General features: G+C 47.0%; 1 protein-coding gene across 2 annotated transcripts in view; it reads right to left on the reverse strand.

Moving 5' to 3' along the window:
• Positions 1-16,074, reverse strand: part of GLRX3 (glutaredoxin 3) — a 33,940-nt gene extending 17,866 nt beyond the window's left edge. For both annotated transcript variants that reach the window (XM_020978346.2, XM_078150684.1), the window contains exons 1-2: positions 15,878-16,074; positions 12,729-12,837 (exon numbers count right to left, since the gene is read on the reverse strand). In XM_020978346.2, the coding sequence (XP_020834005.1) occupies positions 12,729-12,837; positions 15,878-16,038 (270 nt within the window). In that variant the 5' untranslated portion in view covers positions 16,039-16,074. The remainder of the gene's footprint in view (positions 1-12,728; positions 12,838-15,877) is intronic.
• Between the last annotated feature and the right edge of the window lie 3,217 nt (positions 16,075-19,291).

Below are 19,291 nucleotides of genomic sequence, written 5' to 3' on the forward strand. Positions count from 1 at the left end.
GAGCAGCAAGGATACAGTACCAACAACATCATTAAGACAATGACCTTTGAAAGACGCAGAGTCAAAGCCAGGCCCAAGCACACAGGTCCAGGTGCCTGATGGTGAAGCACATGACCTCCCACCTGGGCTGCAGGGACAGGAGACAGACATTCTGGGACACAGCAAAGGCGCTGATCTGTTTTGCTTGACGATGTCCATTTGCTACAAGGACTGGGGTTTTCTCTTTTCATTGCGGAGGCCTTGGGGAAGAAGGGAGCCAGTAACAGGGTGGACAAGACGACAAGAGCAAGTGAAGGAGCACCTTTAAAAATGCACAGATGAAAACCGAAGGAAGCTCAAAAGGAAGGCGAGACGAGCAGAGAAACTTTGAAAGCAACAGGCTCATTCATTCTGCACTTTGTTACTAAACAGCTTTGCCTTTCACCTATAACCTCTTTCGGTCCCTCTCTTCGGTTTTCTCTAAATTCAGAATTTAAAAATGACTCTCAGCACCCTGAGGCTTCCAAGGGTATGGAGGATGAAGCAGTGGATGGAGTCAGGAGAGCCTGAGTTCAAATGTGGCCATGGACATTTACTGGCAAGCAGCGGGACCTAGGCAGAAGCCTTCACCCCTCCTCACTCAGTTTTCTCTGGTCTCTACATCCCTTCCAGCTGTAACACGATGACCCTATGATTTCCAGGCACGAGGTAGGTCAGGGCAATATAAAAATTCACATTTCAGAACAGATTCACAGTAAACTTATCAGCTTCAAAGGCCACTTTTTGGCAGGAGGGCTCAAATATATTCTAATGCATTCACGACATGATTCATCCAAATTGCAATCAGGTACTAAAAGCTAGCAAGGAGACGCTGCCCTGCTGTTACACTGATGCCTCTAACCTCATGCCTCCAGGTCCTAGGACTCTCCCCTGAGGGTCCACAAAGACTGATACTCTGAGATTCTTTCAAGAGCTCCAAACATTGTATATTGATTGACTTTCTGAGTTTCCAGTGTAATCTAATTTCTGTATTTTCTTTGTTCCATCGCTCTTGAAAAGCTTGCTAGGTTAATTAATGAAAAGGGTGATCTTTTAGACTATAATAAAATGTAAAGAACAGAGACCTCAGGACAAATTACAATCTACTAGTTTTCTATTGCAGAAATCATCCCCCTTCAAGAGAGTATCTTTATTCAGAAATCATTTCATTATCATGTAGATCTAATCACTGACTTTCTAAAGATTATTCTGATTTTCATTTTTCTTGATTTATTTTCCTTTGTATCATTTCCATATTATAAATAATGGAAGCTAAAATAAATCATTTTTCAAAAAAATATAGTCATGTAGCTAAAAAAAAATTTGCCTCCCTCCCACAAATATAAAAGGAAAAGAAAGCAATGAAGAAGTGCCTCCGTTTCACTTCCCCATAAGAAGGAGGTATTCTGCAGCAAGAAGCGACTCTGCAGCCCCTTAGAGCCCAGAAAATACATCCAAAAAGAAATATTTCAAAACAAAATCAGTGATGTCAGGGGATGGAAATAGCACTTTCAATACTCAGGCTACCCATTAAACACTTTAACACCAAGGTACCTACTCATCATAATTATAAATATTTTTGCCTACTCTATAAATTGTAAAATAAAAATGTTTGTATTTTTTCAATGAATTAGACCTGGACTGTACTAACTAGACATGTGTTTAGAATTCCTTTTGCCAAAACACGTCCTTACCTTACGTAACAAAGTTTGGATAATGAAAACCCCTTCAAAAAATAATTTTAACTGCAAGAAAGCTTAAGCCACATATACCAATTACTTCTTTACTATAATTGTTAAAAAATTCAATTTCATTGTGGCATGCAATCAATAATTATATAGAAAAACCTAAAACCAGAAACTAAATAAAAGCCAAGCTAGACACAAAATAGTCTACTATAAAGCTAGAATGAGACATAGGGATTGTCTACCTATCTGAAATTTGTGATAGGTTTTTACAAGCCTCTTCTTTGTGACCTTCTTCCTGCTTTCTCCTAGGTGACCTACCCTTCTGGGTTTCACAGAACCACACCCTGAGATGGAGCCTGGAACAGGACCTCCCTCCCTGACCAGGGAACTCTCACCAATGCCTGGATGCCATCCAGATGACTCACAAATACAACCCCATCAAGGAAAAGGTCAGGTGGACTCTTCCAAAGAGAAGGAATATTTCTGCAGAAAGTCAAGGTTTCTACTTCGCACTACAGTGGGAATCCAACCCTAAAGCCACAAAGGGAATTGAGGGCTCATTTTCTTAAGAACATCGACACACTAACTTCTACTTCTCTCCTTACCTTTTCTTCTCCCACTGCTGTGTGTCAGCACAGTGGGAGAGTCAGTGCAGTCATCCCAGAAAGGCAGGGAACTATTGTATAAAGGAAAAGGACTGTGGAAGCACTCGAGCTCTTTAAGCTAGCTCCTCTGGGAAACTGGGGTGACAGACAGAATGCCGGGGGAACGCAGCAACAGCCAGTGGGGCATTCCCAAGGAGCACAAAGCAGGTTTTGCCCTCCACAGCCCTCCTTCCCAGATTCCATTAGCATCTGCAGAAAGCCAAGTCCTCCTCTTCACCTCCCCAAATGACTAGCATGGTCCTTTGAACACCCTCACATCCAACTCAATTGTCAGCTGTCTGCTTCAGTGGCCCACTGGCAAGCCACACCAAAGAACTCATCATCCCCCCAAATGGCTCTGATTTTATGATCCTCACTTCTCAAGTTTCTTTCTGATCTCATGCCTTCTAAACTTAATCCTCTATCCATTCCCTTCATCCCACTTTCTCTCTTCTCCCAGGCCTGCATCCGGGCTCTATCCTCCATCTCTCCTGTTTGCAGTCCTGATATCATAGATAAGCAACATCGGACAGAGGCCAGTTTTAAGTCAGGAAAATCAGGGTTCAGACCCTCCCTAGCTAAGTGACCACAGACAGGTCACTGAGCCTCTCAGAATCTTAGCATCCCCAATCTCAAAATGGGGATACAAGTTAGTAACAAGATGCATGCAGCATGCATCACAAGCTTGAAAGCCTCAAGTCAGTGTACTCTGCCCACCTCAGCCCCTGGCCAGCCCCATGCTGCCACTCTCTGCTCCTATTCCCAGCTGCTGAACTGTGAAGGTGAAGGAGGGAGAGGAGGAAGAAGTCCTGCATCCACTCCACACAAACACACCACAAAGGCAAGTTCTCCCCTCTCAGCTGAGCCCTTGGGGCTGTCCAGCAAGCATCTTGGGGCTCCTCCGCAGAAAGTCCTGCTTCCCACCCACCTCCTCCCTAAGGCCCATGCCCCATCCTCTCTCAACCGCAGATGATCTCACTTCCTCTCCGATGGGAAAATCAAAGGTATGTCTGGAGCCCTCTCATCTCCTGTTTCACACCTCATCTCTCCTCTTCTCTTCTGCCCCTGCATGTGGGGAAGAGGTAGACTTCCACCTCACCAGGGCTCACTTCTTCCTATCCCCTCCACCTGACCTTGTCCTAGCTCCTCTGATGGCCACACACACAAAACCACTTACCTTTAGGGGAAAAAAAAAAAACCTTGATTTGACCTAGTCTAGCAGAAAGAGACTAGACTTGGGAGTTAGGCAGGCCCTAGGTTCCAATTTCACTGCAAACATGGCAAAATGACTTCACCTAACACTTCATCTCCGTATTCTGTATAAATAAGATGAGGATAAAAGTGCTTGCAACACTTAGCTCACAGAGTTGGTGAAAGGACATTATAGGTGACATGCTTTGCAAACATTAAAATACTGCACATCAGTTATGTTATTAATAACACCTCTCTCCTGTCTTTCACAGCCAGCCTCCAAGAAAGAGGCAGCTCTGTTCACTGACTCCACTTCCTCATTACCCACTCATTTTTAACCCCTAGCTCTCAGGTTTCTGGGGACATCTGGGCACTGCAGCAGATACAGCATCATGCCTGGAGTCAGGAGGACCTGAATTCAAATTCAACCTCAGACACTTACTAGCTGTGTGACCCTGCTTGCCTCAGTTTCCTCATCTGTAAAATGAGCTAGAGAAAAAAATGGCAAACCAACCTTTCTCTTTCCTCTTTGCCAAGAAAACCCCAAATGGGCTCAAGAAAGAGTTGAACATGAGTGAAATGACCGAACAGCTCGGGTTTCTGATCTCCCAGCTCTACCAAAATGGTTCTTTTGGGGTTACGGGCGCTCAGCCCTAGGGCTGAAGAGAGCTCAGCTCTCAACCCAGATTCCTTTGGCCTCCCACAGACGCATGCTCAGTCTGCCTCAAAGGAGAGCCATGGATTCCTTCCCAGGACAGCCCAAGACATCTCTCAGTATTAAATGGTCTCCCCTGAGAGCTTGGGGGGGGGGACTAGCTCAGCTGGCCCCTCTGCAACGTCCCCCTGTGGCTCCTGGCTCAGCTAGCCAGAGGGGAACCAAACAAGAAAGCTTCCTCCTTGGCAGCAGGGACTGTGGTTGGCCTTTCTCTGTATCTGCAGTCCTTTGCACAGAGCTCAGCACATGGTAACTAGTGTTAATAAATGTCTGCTGACTGATTAGGTGCCTTTGTCTCCCCACCTTCTCTTGCTCGGATCCAACACAGCCAGGGCCTCCCAGTCCATCCATGGGCTGCCCAAGTCTCTGCTAACGTGTAGAACCCAGAACCGTCCCAGCGCGCAGGGAGGGTCTGCACAGGCCGAATGACTTCCACAGCCTTGACTTGGGAAGTGGCTTTCTGAAACCCAAGAGCCACGCTTTACTCCTGGTCTCCACCATGGTGCCTCTCACTTGCCTGCCCTGACATTCTGGCCCACCAAAGTCTTTGTGGATTCTGGTCAGCTACACCCCACACGGCATCCCTTCTCCTGTGTTACCTGTAAACGTGGCAGGTGAGACATCTCTACCTCTGGCATTCTCAGTGACAGCAGCCAAGGCCCAAACCAAGCAGTTCTAAAGTCATCCCAAAGGCGCTGACATCCACCCCATCTCTCCATCTTTTATACTGTCTCAGTAGAAAAGACTTTGTCAAAAGTTTTATGAAAATCCTGGGAAACTGCCCTAACATAGCAGGCTTCAAGACCAAAAATAACCTTAGTCTGCTATGATCTGTTCTGGCTGAAGCGATATTGGCTTACAGTGATCAACACCTCTGCTCAGCGCTCACTAATCACTCGTTTAATGAGTTCAGGAATTTGACAAGGAATTGAAAGCAAACTGGCTAACTCGAGTTGGCAGATCCACCGTCAACCCTTTTTTGAAAATCAGGACAGAACTGGTCCCCTGACAATACTACAGTACCTCTCACACACAAAAGACCAATGCTTCCCATGCTACTGCCTAAGGAGGGGGGGTGCCCTACCAGGTGCTGTCCTAGACCCCCTTTTCCCACCTTCTCCCAGGCTAACCTCACCACTGCCAGAGGGGCAAGCATGCTCTCTACTGCAAGGATGACTGGAAAATCTATAGGCCCAGCCCTGAGCTCCCTTGGGAGCTCCAGGTCCACATCACCCATCTACTGCTGCGTAATTTCGTCTAGAAGCTGGCAGCACCTCATACTCAACAGGCCCAGACGGAAGTCACGGGAGCACCCCACCTCCATAACCCTGCTGCCTTCAAAATTCCCTTTTGTCCAGGGAAGTCCCACCATTCTTAGCTGCCCCAGGAAACAGCCACTGAGTTGTAATCCCCCAGTTCAAGAGCCCCTGAGGTCCCTCCTGACCCACAAAGTCTGTCCCTGACTCTGGGCACCCAGGCACCGGCCCTGCAGTCATGGGGGGCAGGCAGGCTGCTGCTTCTCAGGACATCTAGTCTACCAGCCTGCCTTCAGTCTCTCCCCTCTCCAGCCACCCAAGGAGCCTTCCTAAGAAACTTTCTAAGTCTCTGATCTCATCTCTATACCACACAAAAAGCATGCTGTAGAATGGCCCTAATGACACAAAATCCCAGGGCTTCAGACCACTCCCCTTCTTTCCTAGCAGTTTCCTACCCTCAGACATTCACACAAGCTGCCTCAGGGTCAGCAATTCCTTCTTTCCTTATCTCTACTCACTCTAATCTCACATCCATAGAGGCTCTGCTCAAATACCAAATCTTCAGGGAACTTTTCCTGGATCTCTTTTGTATGAAGGCAAAGAAATGGAAACTAAGGTAGTGTCTACCACTGCGGAGCAGCAGAACAAATTATGACATGAACATAATGAAATACTAGTGCGTTATCCGACAAGACAAAAAGTAAACCGGGACAGATTTGTATCTACCACTGAAGGAGATGGAATAGAATCAGAATAATTTATGCAACAACAGTAAACAACAAACAACTTGGAAAGACTTAAGAACTCTGATCACTGCAATGGCCAGCCACTATTCCCAAGGACAACCAAGCACGCCACCTCCCCTCTCACAGACAAGTAGGTAAGGAATTCAAAATGCAGACCAAGACAAAAATTTTGGACACTGCCAAAGGTGACTTAATTTTGCTTGACTATATTTATGTCACTAGATTTATTTGTTTTCCAATGCGGAAGAGGAAGGTAAGAGAGAAGGAAAATAAATGCTCAATAACTGGGGAGAGAAAAGGAAAGAAAAGCCTTCCCTGACATTCTCCAATTGCTAAAATTTCCTTCTCTTCAAATCAACTTGTACTAAACAAACTTTTGTGTATGTTGCATTTCCTCTAAAAAAATGTGGTTTTTCACTTTTTTGTATTTTTCAGTTCCAAATTCTCTCCCTTCTCCCCTACATCTCTTCTCACTGAGAAAGTAAAAAGTAGGATACCCATTTTACACATGAAGTCAGGCAAAATAATATTTCTGCATTAACTGAGTTCCAGTAAAAAAATAATAAAAGAAAAAAATGCTTCAATCTACACTTAAGGTCTCTCATTTCTCCCTCTGGAGGTAGATAGCATTTTGTATCACTGAGTCCTTCTGAGTTGCCATGGATCATTGTCTTGATCAAAGTAGCTACTTCTTTCACAGTCGATCATCGTTACAAAGTTGCTGTTACTGTGTACTTTGTTTTCCTGCTTCTGCTCACTTCACTCCACATCAGTTCACTGATTTTTCTGAAACCATTTTGCTCATCACTTCTTTTTGCTTGTTTCCAATTAATAGTATTTTACTTTTTTACAATTGGGTGCAAAGACAGTTTTTAACATTCATTTTTATAAGATTTTGAGTTCCAAATTGTTCTCCTTCCCCTCTCGCCTCCTCAAGAAAGCAAGTGATCTGATACAGGTTATACATGTACAACCACGTTAAACATATTTCCACATTAGTCATGTTCTCAAAGAATCAGAACAAAAGGGAAAAACCATGAGAAAGAAAAAACAAAAAAAGCAAAAATAGCATGCTTCGATCTGCATTCAGACTCCATAGTTCTTTCTCTGGATGTAGACAGCATTTTCCGTTATAAGTCTTTTAAAATTGTCTCATATCATTATCTTGCTGAGAAAAGCTATGTCAATCATAGCTGACCATGGCACAATGTTGCTGTTACTGTGTACAACGTTCTCCTGGTTCTGCTCACTTCACTCAGCATCAGTTCATGAAAAGTCTTTCCAGGTTTTTCTGAAATCCGCCTGTTCATCATTTCTTATAGCACAATAGTACTGCATTACATTCATATACCACAACTTGTTCAGCCATTCCCCAACTGACAAGCATCCCCTCCATTTCCAATTCTTTGCCACCACAAAAAGAGCTGCTGTAAATATTTCTGTACGTGTGGGTCCTTTTCCCATTTTTATGATCTCTTTGGGATACAGCCCTAGCAGTGGTATTGCTGGGTCAAAGGGCATGCAAAGCTTTATAGCCCTTTGGGCATAGTTCCAAATTTCTCTCCAGAATGGTGGATTACAGTTCAATCAACAATGCATTAGTGTTCCAATTTTCCCAAATTTTCTCCAACATTTATCATTTTCCTTTTCTGTCATATTAGCCAATCTGATAGGTGTGAGGTGGTACCTCAGAGTTGCTTTAATCTGCATGTCTCTAATCAATAGTGATTAGAGCTCTTTTTTATATGGCTCTAGACAATTTTAATTTCTTCATTTGAAAACTGCCTGTTCATAGCCTTTGGCTCATCATTTCTTACAGCCCAATAGTAAAGCATGACTTTAAGCTCAGGCATCATTGTATTGCTGTCTTGATCTCTCTAGCACCTGGCACAGCACAGGGCACCTAACAGGCACTTCAAAACTGTTTGCCATATTGAACTCAGGGAAGGGATGCAGCCCGAGTGAGGCGTGTGAGAGTCTCCGGGACATGTTCCTCTACCTCCTTTCTATCAAACTACACTGGATGTCCACCAACCGGAGAATGGCTGAACAAACTGTGGTCTATGAATGTAATGGAACACAGCTGTGCTATAAGAAATGATGAACAGGCAGACTTCAGAAAAACCTGGACAGACGTGTATGGTCTGATGCTGAGTGAAGTGAGCAGAGCCAGGAGAACACTGCACACAATGACAGCTACGTTGTGCGATGACTGATATTGATAGACTCACCTCCTCTCAGCAATGCAAGGATCAAACACATCTCCAGAGGCCTCATAATGGAAAATGCTGTCCACATCCAGAGAAAGAACTATGGAGTCTGAATGCAGACCGAAGTACATTATTTGCTCTTTTTTTTTTTTGGTGAGGCAACTGGGGTTAAGTGACTTGCTCAGTCTTTTTTTTTTCTTGTTTTGTTTTGTTTCCTCTTTCTTGTGGTTCCTCCTATTGGTTTTATTTCTTCCTTACAACATGACTAATGTGAAAACTGAACAACAAAAAAAAGAACTATGGAGCTTGAACGCAGATCGAAGCATACTATTTGCTTTTTTTCCCTTCTGTTTTGTTTTGTTTCCTCTTTCCTGTGGTTCCTCCTATTGGTTCTAATTCTTCCTTACAACATGACTAATGTAAAAATATGTTTAATAGGAATGTATATGTGTAGCCTACAACAGACTGTGTGCCATCTTGGGGAGGGAAATGAGGAGGGATGGGAGAAAAATTTAAAACTCGAAAGCTTATGGAAGTGATTATTGATAAATTAAAATAAATTAATAAAAAAGAATCATAAAAAATAAATAAATAAAAAGAAAGTTTTAAAAAATGACGAGCAGGATGATTTCAGAAAAAAAAACTGGGAAGACTTCTATGAACTGATTCAAAGTGAAGTGAGCAGAACCAGGAGAACATTGTACACAGTAACAGCAATACTGTACGATGAAGAGTTGTAAATGACTTAGCCATTCTCTGCAATACAATAATCTAAGACAATCCCAAAAGACCCATGATGGAAAATGTTATCCACCTCCAGGGAAAGAACTGATGAACTCTGAATGCAGACTGAAGCATACTTTTTTGAACTTCAATTTTTTGTGTGTGTTTTCTTTTGCAGCATGCCTAATGTGGAAATATGTTTTGCATGATCTCACCCGTGTAATCGATATCAAATTCCTTGCCTTCTCAAGGAGAAAAGAGCATCAGGAGGGACAGAGGGAATTTGGAACTCAAAATTTTTAAAAATGAATGTTAAAGATTTTACGTGTAACTGGAAAATATTTAACAAAAAACATATACTGAAAAAAAATCGAACCACATAAAACAAAACATATTGCTAGTTATTTAAGACACTATTTTGTCATTTGCTAAAAAATGAAACTGCTTGAAGTCCACCAAAAAAATTTGAATTTTACAGAATAAAAATAAAAAACAGGAGGCTTCCTAGGAATCTAAAGATACGGGTTTAAACCTAGTTCTATTAGTAATTTCATGGCTACTGACAAGTCACTTGACATGTGCTGGCCTCAGTTTCCTTATGTAAAATGAGAGGGCTGGGCCAGAGTCCTCTGACAATTCATGTGAATTTGTAACTTTGTAGCACTGAAAACAAAACAGTCACTGCCCTTCCCAAAAGACCACACCGAGCTAAGAAGGAAACCAAGATGTTGGCGGAAATGGTGAATCCAATCTTGATCCCATGTGCTTACGAAGTCAATGCCCTTGTGATCCCAAAGTCTCAGAAAGAAGAGAATTGTTTTCAAATGACCTGCACTAGCTAGTGTATTAATTTTGCCTACATGGCCCCCTGGACTAAGAAATTCAGCTTCTCCCTCAGAAAACAATGCCTTCTATTTCCTTACTGCCCCAGAACACCTCAGACCAAAGAGAAGTGCAGTACTTTCAATGAGCTACCTTAAAAATTCTACAAAGGCTACAATTTGCCCTTGAGACCTCCTGAGTAAAAAAAAAATGAAAGCAAATAGAGAATTTTAGGAAAGTCATGAATCCTGAAAGGATTTCCAATCCACTCTAGGTGTCTTCACTCAGGTCATGGCAGACCAAGCCAGGCCTGAACTACTCTCTGGCTACCTTATCTGAAGCTCAGGTGTCAGAAATGAAGATAAAGCCTTCACAAGTGCCTTTAAGCATCTTAACAACTTAAAACCTTACAGCCAGAGCACCAATGTGCAGGTAATTCTGTCTTCACTCTAAATAAATCATGGGGTGAGCAGCATTACTTAAACTAGTAACATGATTCCCATCAAAACTAACACAGAACAATTACCTTTATCTTGATTAATCCCAGGATTGAAATAATGAATCATTAATCTCACTTCCTGTAATCATTATCTTTTATCTGAGGCTAAACACAAAGTTATAATGTTACACCTCCTAGAGTTGATATCAGGGCTGGGTTTTTTTTAGGGTTATGGTCTAAGGTCACATTATCTCTTTCATTGCCATTTTCCATGTGCCTACCAAAATGTTTAAAAGCTCACTACTTTAAAACTGTGATGTCAACTGTAGCATGTATCAGCTTGTCAGAATTCAGTTCATTCTGCAGAAAACAGAAAAATGCATATTTATACATATATGTATATTGTGTGTAATATATGTACTTATAATATATTATATATGTATATCAGCTGTGTTTCCATGTACAAAGTTGGAAGAGAAATAGGGTGTGTGTGTGTGTGTGTATCAACTAACATTTATGAATGTGCTAAGTGCTAGGGTTACAAAAGGAGGCAAAAGACAGTCTTACCCTCAAGAGTTTACCATCTAATAGGGCAGACGACAGGCAAAGGAAGCCAGGTCTATACAGGATAAACTGGAGATAATTAACAGAGGGAAGGCCCTGGAATTAAGGGGGGTTGGGGAAGGCGGGATTTTAGTTGTCACTTAAAGGAAGCCAGGGAGGCCAGTGGTCAGAAAGAAGGGAGAGCCTTCCAGACCTAGGGGAGGCTGGAGAGAATGTCTGGAGCCATGAGATGAGGGTCTTATTCGTGGCACAGCCAGCCAATGTTACTGGATCAAGGAGTATGAGTTGGGGAGTAAGGTGTAGGAAGCCGGGAAAGGGAGGAGGAAACAGATGAAGGGTTTTGATCCTGAAGGGGGTGTGGGGGAGTATGTGTATCTCTACACAAACTCTGTACATGGAAATAGCTACAACTAGCTGGAAAGTTATTGAATACTTTTTTATTTCTTCTCATTGAATCTCTGAATTCAATGTTGAGTACACTTGATTTAGACTGGATTTATCACATGGCAAAAAGTCACTTCCAAGACTCTCAAAATGGGGGCGGAGGAGGGCAGGGGTTCCCCAAAGTGCCTTGACCAGTAGTGACAACCGTCACAATTTATCACTGTCCTGTATTAAGCAAAGTTTAATCCTAGCACTCTTTTTTATTAAGCTATATATTTGAAGGAAAATGAATTAGAGTCAGGGAAAAATGAACAGCTGAACATTTCCAAGGAATTCTCTATTACTAAACAAGGCAAAAACTGGAAACCAGGTTATTCCTCAGCACAGCAGAGCCTGGAGCCTTGGAGAAGGACCAAGCATGTGAAGACCAAAGAGGCCTCTCCCTACGCAGCCTGCTTCTTCCCCTCTGAGCACTGAACTCAAACAGCACAGCTTCCTTCCTCAAGATCACCTGCTTCACAACCAGCTGCCTTTCACTTCCATCAGGTCCCCTAATCCTTACATGTTCCTTCTTTATCCTATGTTTTAACATTCCTTTCTTTCCACTTTGTCCATTTCCTATTAATATTTTAACTAAAGTCAATCCTTCTGCTTGCTAAAGAGACTGTCTGTAATCACTCCCAGCCCCATGGAGCTGCTGCTCCCCCAAGGCTACCCAGGTAGGCAGCACTGGGGAGGGGAAAGAAAGATGAAGAGCAGGAGGAGGAGGTGGGGAAGGAAGGGGTGGGGGGAGAAGGAGAAAGACTGCATTTATATTGCACTTGGGAACAATCTGCAAAGTACTTCAGAGATCTGGATCCTCACAACAACCAGCAGGGTTTTATCATTACCATTATCAATGGCTATTAGCATTCCACTCTTACAGATCAGACACCAGGGCTGAGAAAACCTAAGTAACCTGCCTAGAGTCACATAGCTAACTAGTGTGGGCAGCAGGATTTGATCTCAGATCTTCCCAGCTCCAGGCCGAGTTCTACCCACTGCGCCTAGTCTGCATAGTCTAAGCAAGACAGTCATGATGGTCAATTTGCTGCCAGAAGCAATATGTAATTAATTACAGAATTAATTAAAAGTACCTTTCTGACTACCTACAATATTATTCCCCAAACTACTTTCAAAATGCTGGTGGCTCAAGTCAGGGGATACAGAAGAGAAAGGTTAATACGGGAAATGGAACAGCTTATAAGAGGTGCTGGAGAACTGTAGCCCTCTCATCCCTAAAAGGCAACTAATCTTCAAAAGAAAGAAGTAGAAACAATTAGACGTACCTTCACAAATGCCACTTGGGGGTATTCCTTGGCTAATTCCTCCATGACACCATTCATCTGTGTGCACTGAGGAGCCCACGGTGCCCAGAAATGGATGACAATGAGGGACCTGTAAACCAAATATCTAGGTTTAAAATACATATTAAAGTCTTTTTAAAGATACACTTATCCAAATGCAGATACTGTTCAAGCCAAGTACTGCCACTAGGCCAGCATTTAGTCCACCCTGGTACAAAGCTGGGTGAAGCCCTGGGAGTACAAAGAAAGACAAAAGCCCGTTCCAGGCCTCAAGGACCCTGCCCCGCCCCACCCCACCCCAGTGGGAGAAGACAACAGGCAGACAACTCTGTACCAAAATGCCATTATTACATGACAGATCACAAGAAAATCTTCATGCCCTGGTGCATGAAGGCAGTTCATGAAAGGCTTCCTGTGGAAGGTGAGATTTTGGCACGTATTTAAAGGGAGCCAGGGAGGTCAGGAGATGAAGAGGATTCCAGGAATGGGGGACAGCCAGGAAAAATGCAGAACAGAGAGATCACTGCTCTGGTTCCAGGAGGCCAATGTCACTGGCAGGCAGACCATGAGGGGGAAAGGAAGGAAGCAGGGAGCTGGGGGTGAAGAGCTTTGAATGCCAATGGAGGATTTTCTATTTAATGCTTCAGGCAGCTAACTGATGGGGAGCAGCAGTCAAAGCTAAGCTTGAAGAAGAATCGGAGGACAGGTGAGCAAGCAGGGAGGATGGACTGGCCTAGGGGAGGGCCTTCAAGCAAGAAAGACAACCCAAAACCATAATGTCTTCCTTCCTTGTCTGGTCGGCCTGAGTCCAAGCAGACTAGGCTTAGGAAGGATAATCCCCCCATCCTGTCCTTCACCTCAAGGTCCCTGTCCCCATCTGGGATCCCAGGATGGTCTACCATCCTGTCCTTCACCTCAAGGTCCCTGTCCCCATCTGGGATCCCAGGATGGCCTACGCCAGCCTCTCCCTGGAATTTAGCCCCACAAGGCTAATAATATCTTTTAGAAAAGAAGCTGGGGGAGAAGGGCAAAAGATGGTTTTTAAATCCCGGCAACAGTAAGAGAAGCAACTCACAGAAGAAAAAGACAAGGAAGGAGTGGTGAGCCAGCCAAGGAAGGGGAAATGGTCTGGAGCTCTCTGTTATTCCATCACTGCACCTAATTATTAAAGCCCCCAGCCCCACCAAGCCTCCTCTGCTGGAGACCCTGCCCCCCCAGGGAGAGACCAATGGGCACCTGAAGTTGAGAGTCCCCAGTGACATCTTCTAGAATTGAAAAGGGGCCCCAACTGCCATGCTGGGAAAAGACTGAGGAGGGTGCTCTTGGGGAAACACTGTGACATAACACCCCCCCCCATTGTAACATATTTTCCAAGAGAACAAGACCAGATGGCCAACTCTACTCCCCCCACCACACCCAGCTTAAGCACAAACCTTCAGAACACACCCAGGCCTCAATCAGCCCCACTGAAGTAGGCACACAAAAAGGGCTTGGAGCACTCTACCACCCTGAGCCCAATCCTGAATGGGGGGCTGATGCTGGCGACCATGTTTGCACATCTAATGGACATGACCAAAGGGTTATGCCACTTCATCACTGAGCCCCAAGGTTACTGGACTTCCTTAGCCTGCCTGGCCTCAGTTTCCTCATCTTAAAAAGCAGGGATTGGACAAGATAGCTTCTAAAGCCCTGCCACCTCTCAACTGGGAGCCAGGAGCAATTCAACAGGTTGTGTTTCAAACAATTTGGAAGAAGTGATGTAACTTAGGATGCTTTCCACCTAAAGAGTAAGTTGCAGGTATCTGGAAAATTCACTTCCATGGAGCCCTGTGATCCCCAAAGGAGCCACAAGACACAGTTGTGTTACTCGGCTGATAAAAGAACTTGTGGGGGCACTGAGGCAGCTCTGGACACCCCAACGTGGGTCCCCCAGGCCCCAAAACCTCCATGAAAAAGGTTTGTTTAACGTGTGAGTTTAACAAGTAACTGAGGAGGGCAGAAGAGATTTTTTTTAGTGCATTTACAACTCACTATTGAAAATCTGATAGCATACTTTCCTTCCCCACCTGCCAAGGGCTCCCATGGGCTCAATTTAAATTAATCCCTGTGGATCTGAGAGGAACAAGAACACGGATAAAGCAGTGGCGCACCCCCTTGACGGGGGCTGCGACCCCAGGCCTGTGCATCGGGGTCAGCGGGCTCAAGCTTCCTCGGGGGCGGGTCCACAGGGGCCCGACAAGCACGGCCACGCTGTTCCTGGCTGCTCCAGACCGTGCAGAGCCCCACCAGGGCAGGGGCCTCGTCTCTCGTTCCCAGAGCCAGGCTTCTTTAAGCCGAGGTTCGACATTGCACGCCCTTCTCCAAGTCGCCCCTTTCCACGGGGCTTTACAACGGAGGCCTCACTGGGTCCTTCCAACGACCCTGGGAGAGGGGTGCTCTCATAAGCCCCATTTTACCGATGGTGAAACTGAGGCAAACTGGGTGAAGTGACCCGTGGGTGGCAGGACGCGTCGTCCCCGGACGGGGTTGCCCGCGGGCCGGCACTCTGCACTCAGGCACGTGTGAGCACGAAGGATCAGGCCGGGGTGGGCGCACCCGTCTCCCCGCCCCCCCCCGGGCACAGGGCCGGCGGCCCCTCCCCCATTTCAACCGAGCCCAAGGCACCTAACGCGGCTTTCGGGGCGTCATTCCTACGGGGGGGGCCGGCAGGCCCGCGGCCCCACCCAGCGCCAGAGCCCCCAGGGTCCCGCAGTAGGGACCCCGCCCCAAGCCCAGGTTAGAACGACCCCGGCCAACCGGAACCAGGGCCGCCTCGTTTAACCGCTTCGTTCCAACAGCTCGGCTGGGAAAAGGGCCCCCAGGAGAAACCCCGAAACCCGCTTCGGGCTGGGTGTGGCAGGGTGCGGGGGGGCGGGCTGTCTCTCGGAGGTAGTGAGCTGCCCATCCCCAGCGGGCTTCGGCCAGGGCCTAGATGAACGCACGCTGGGGGCGAGTTCGGCGGGCTGGGCCTCAGTTTACCTGCCTCAGGGGTTCCAAGGCCTCGGAGCACCGCCCATCCCCCCGCCCCGGCAGCCACGTCCCAGCAGCCTCAGTTTCCCTCTCTGTGGAATGGCGCCCCGGCCGGCCCGTACCTGGCCTGGAGATGCAGCAGCTCCTCGAACCTCGCGCGGGACGCCACCTCCAGCAGAGGCCTCGGCCTGGGCTTGGGTTTGACCTCGGCATCCGGCCCGCGCCCTGCCCCGGCCCCCGCCGCCACCTCGGCCCCAGCCGCCGCCGCCGCCTCGGACGCCATGCTACCCACCGCCCGCGCGCCCCGCTGCCGCCGCCGTCAGGCAGAAGTAAAAGAGCGCCGTCCACGGCCCCGCCTCCGGCCAGGCAGCAGCACCGAGCACCGAGCGCCGAGCTACGACTGCGCAAGCCCGGGGGCCAGGCACGAGAGCGGATGAAGCTGAGAGAGAGCCCAAGAGACCACGCCTCCGACCCGGCCGGCGCTGGGATTGGATAGCCGAAAGGCAAAGGCGGACGCTCCAAGACCCGCCCAGCCCCTCTAGCTCCAGGAGAGGCCGTGATTGGATCACCGGAGAAGCAGCAAGAGGAAGGAAGAAAAGGCTGATCGAGAGGTCGAGGGAGGCCACTCCCTCTTTTCCTCCGCCCCTCCCCTTTGGCTCCAGAAGAGGTTATGATTGGGTCACCCGAAGGCGGAGGGGGAGGAGTTTGCCTAGTCCGATTCTGACTGCGAGGTGAAAGTGGGGCGTGGAATGGGGAAGTCAAAAGAAGTCCCTCCCCTACCTCTTCCACCCTTCCCTTCCCTGTCGGCCTCTTGTCATTCTGGCGCAGATGCAGGCGCACAGGGGCCATTCTAGGGCGCAGCTGCTACGCTGTGTAGGCCCGAGGGTCAAACACGCTTCTACGTCCGAGGCTTCTGGGCCCGGGCTTGGAAGTGGGAAGACGCATTCCTAACGAAGACTCGTGCAGGGCCGGACGGGAGGCCAGCGCTGCCTCATGAGGTGCCCGCCCATTTTATAGGTACACCAGCCGAGGCTCGGATGCGGAAGTGACTTCCTAGACCCCCAGGGCCGGATGGGACCCGTGATGTCACCCGTGATGTCACCAGCCTATTCTTCCCCCCCTTTTTTACATTTGAGGAAACTGATACCTGATGTGACCACTGCCACCCCTCTGGAGCCCAGCACCCCGTGCCTCCCCTCCCCTCACAAGAGGTCACCAGTAGCCGCACCGGGCTCTTTGACCTTGGCGTCATTCTCCTCCTCCTAGACCCTTGAAGGGCATCAGCGTCCCGGTGGAAGAGCCAAAGGCCAGCCCCTCAGGGTCAGTGGGGGGCCCGAGTGGCCCCGAGACGAGTATCTCCGTGATCCTGGCCCTCCCAGCCCCCCTGGGATACTTTGTGGCCTCTGCCCCTCGAAGACTCCCAAGATACTTTGTATCCGCTGCTCTGGGAAGGCCCGTGGGGGTGGGAGGCAGGCGGGTGCTAAGGGTGCTTCTCACTACACGATCTACAATGCTCTTAGCGCTCAGGCCTCCCGGGCGGCCTGGCTTCGTTCTATCTCTAACATCTGACACTGAGGAATGAGCGAAAAAGACGCAATTTGGGGTGGGAAAGAAGCCATAGCGGTCAGTAGTGGGCGCCTGGCAAAATGAAAAACACAAAGAAAGGGCTCCCAACCAAGCCTGTAGGTAGCAAAAAAGAAAAGAAGAAAGTCTCCCACTTCCCACAGGGCTAGTCAAAAGGGCTCACTCACAGTCCCATAGAGAGTCAAGAAAATTCTGCCACTTAAACCTGACTGTCCCTCAGCCTTATACAATGGGTGAGGCCAGGCCCAGCAAGGCTTCCACCCCCTGGCACCTGGCGTTCCTTGCAGCCCCTTCCTCTAGGCCTCATGTCCACCACAACTCTTGCCCCATCTGTCCCTGGGTGCTTTTCTCTTGTATTTTGTGTAAATATAGCTTCCTTTAGCATAGGTGTCCTCCAGGGCCTCTTACACCCAATGAATCACTGGAGGCAGCCTGGTGTGAGGGCTATTGGATTTGGAACCAGAGGATTGGTTCTAATTCTGCCAGTTATCACCGGTGTGACATTGGGCAAGGTCCATTACCCCCTGGGCCTCAGTTTCCTCATCTCTAAAATACGGGAGTTGGACTCAGTGACCTCTGAGGTCCCATCTCCTTAACATGGTTTGATGAGTCTGTCATCTTCCAGTCCACCCTACCATGTGCCATGAGTACCAGCATAGGTCAGGGCAGAGGTTTTTCTGCCATGCCACCTCTAGAGTATAAGCATTTTCAGTCAGTTTCCATGTTTAAATGGATCATTGACAGCAATGATGTGGGTTTTCCCTCTGACAATGAAGCTCACCATCCACCCAAGCCTTCTCATGTTGCATAAACCTTATTTCATTGTTGCTCGGTTGTTTTTCAGTCATGTCCAACTCTTCATGACCCCATTTGGGGTCTTCTTGGCAAATATGCTGGAGTGGTTTGCCTTTTCCAGCTCATTTTACAGATGAGGAAACTGAGGCAAACAAGGTTAAGTGAGTTGCCCAGGGCCACACAGCTAGTAAGTATCTGAGGCCATATTTGAACTCAGGCCCTCCTTACTCCAGGCTGGGTATTCTAGACACTTCACCACCTAGCTGCCCATGAGCCTTCTCTGTACCCTCTAATAATTCCTTCCATCACATCACTCAACATTGTGGGGATGTCAATGGTGCCCAAGACTGTCTATCCACCATCCCTCACCATTATGATCCTTTTTTCTGGTCACTGCTCTTGGATAATGTCCTCTTTTCTACTTCTTCGTGGTTCTTTGGTAATGGATCACAGCCAACTCAGGCCTACAACACATTCTCCCTCTTTGGGTGGCCCATAATTCTTCAGCGTTTGTGGCATGTGACAACCCAGAACCCCACAGCAGCTAATTAAATTGTACATGAAGGTATGGAAAGGGCTGTGGCCATCCCAGATGGTGAAAATGCCCTAAAAATTTTTTTTATTACTTCATAAATATAAAAGTGAGGGAAATTGAGGAGAAAAAAAATGTAAAGAAATACCTTCTCCCAGTAAAACAGGCAAGCAACAACAGAATAGTCATGCTCTGGAGCTTAAATCAATGTGTTAATGTTTCCTAGGTTTAACACAACCTGGTATGTCCATCCTGTTCTTCCTTCTGTGTCCCACACCTAACCTATTTTCTGTGACTTAGGAGAGCAGTTAATAATGAATAATATGAGAGGACCCTAAGTATGAGAAAAGGCCAGAATCAGGGACTGAGGTACATAGATGAAAGTCAGCACTAGTTGCTAGCTGATAGTTACGCAGGTAGAACAGGAGAGAACAGGTATGTAGAGACATTTCTAAGGGGTGAAGAAGTGGAGTTGGGGGGGAGAAGAGGAGGAGGACAGGGTGGAGGGGAAAGGAAGGGAGGCAAGGAAAGAACACAGCTACTTGGGCATCTGTCAGAAAGGGCCTATGTGATTTTTTTTAAGGAATGAGTATGAAAAGAACCTCACTTACCAATAAACATTAAA

This window comes from Phascolarctos cinereus, unplaced genomic scaffold (assembly GCF_003287225.1).
Source record: "Phascolarctos cinereus isolate Bilbo 61053 unplaced genomic scaffold, phaCin_HiC Scaffold_3;HRSCAF=262, whole genome shotgun sequence".
In the NCBI taxonomy this organism is placed as follows: Eukaryota; Metazoa; Chordata; class Mammalia; order Diprotodontia; family Phascolarctidae; genus Phascolarctos; species Phascolarctos cinereus.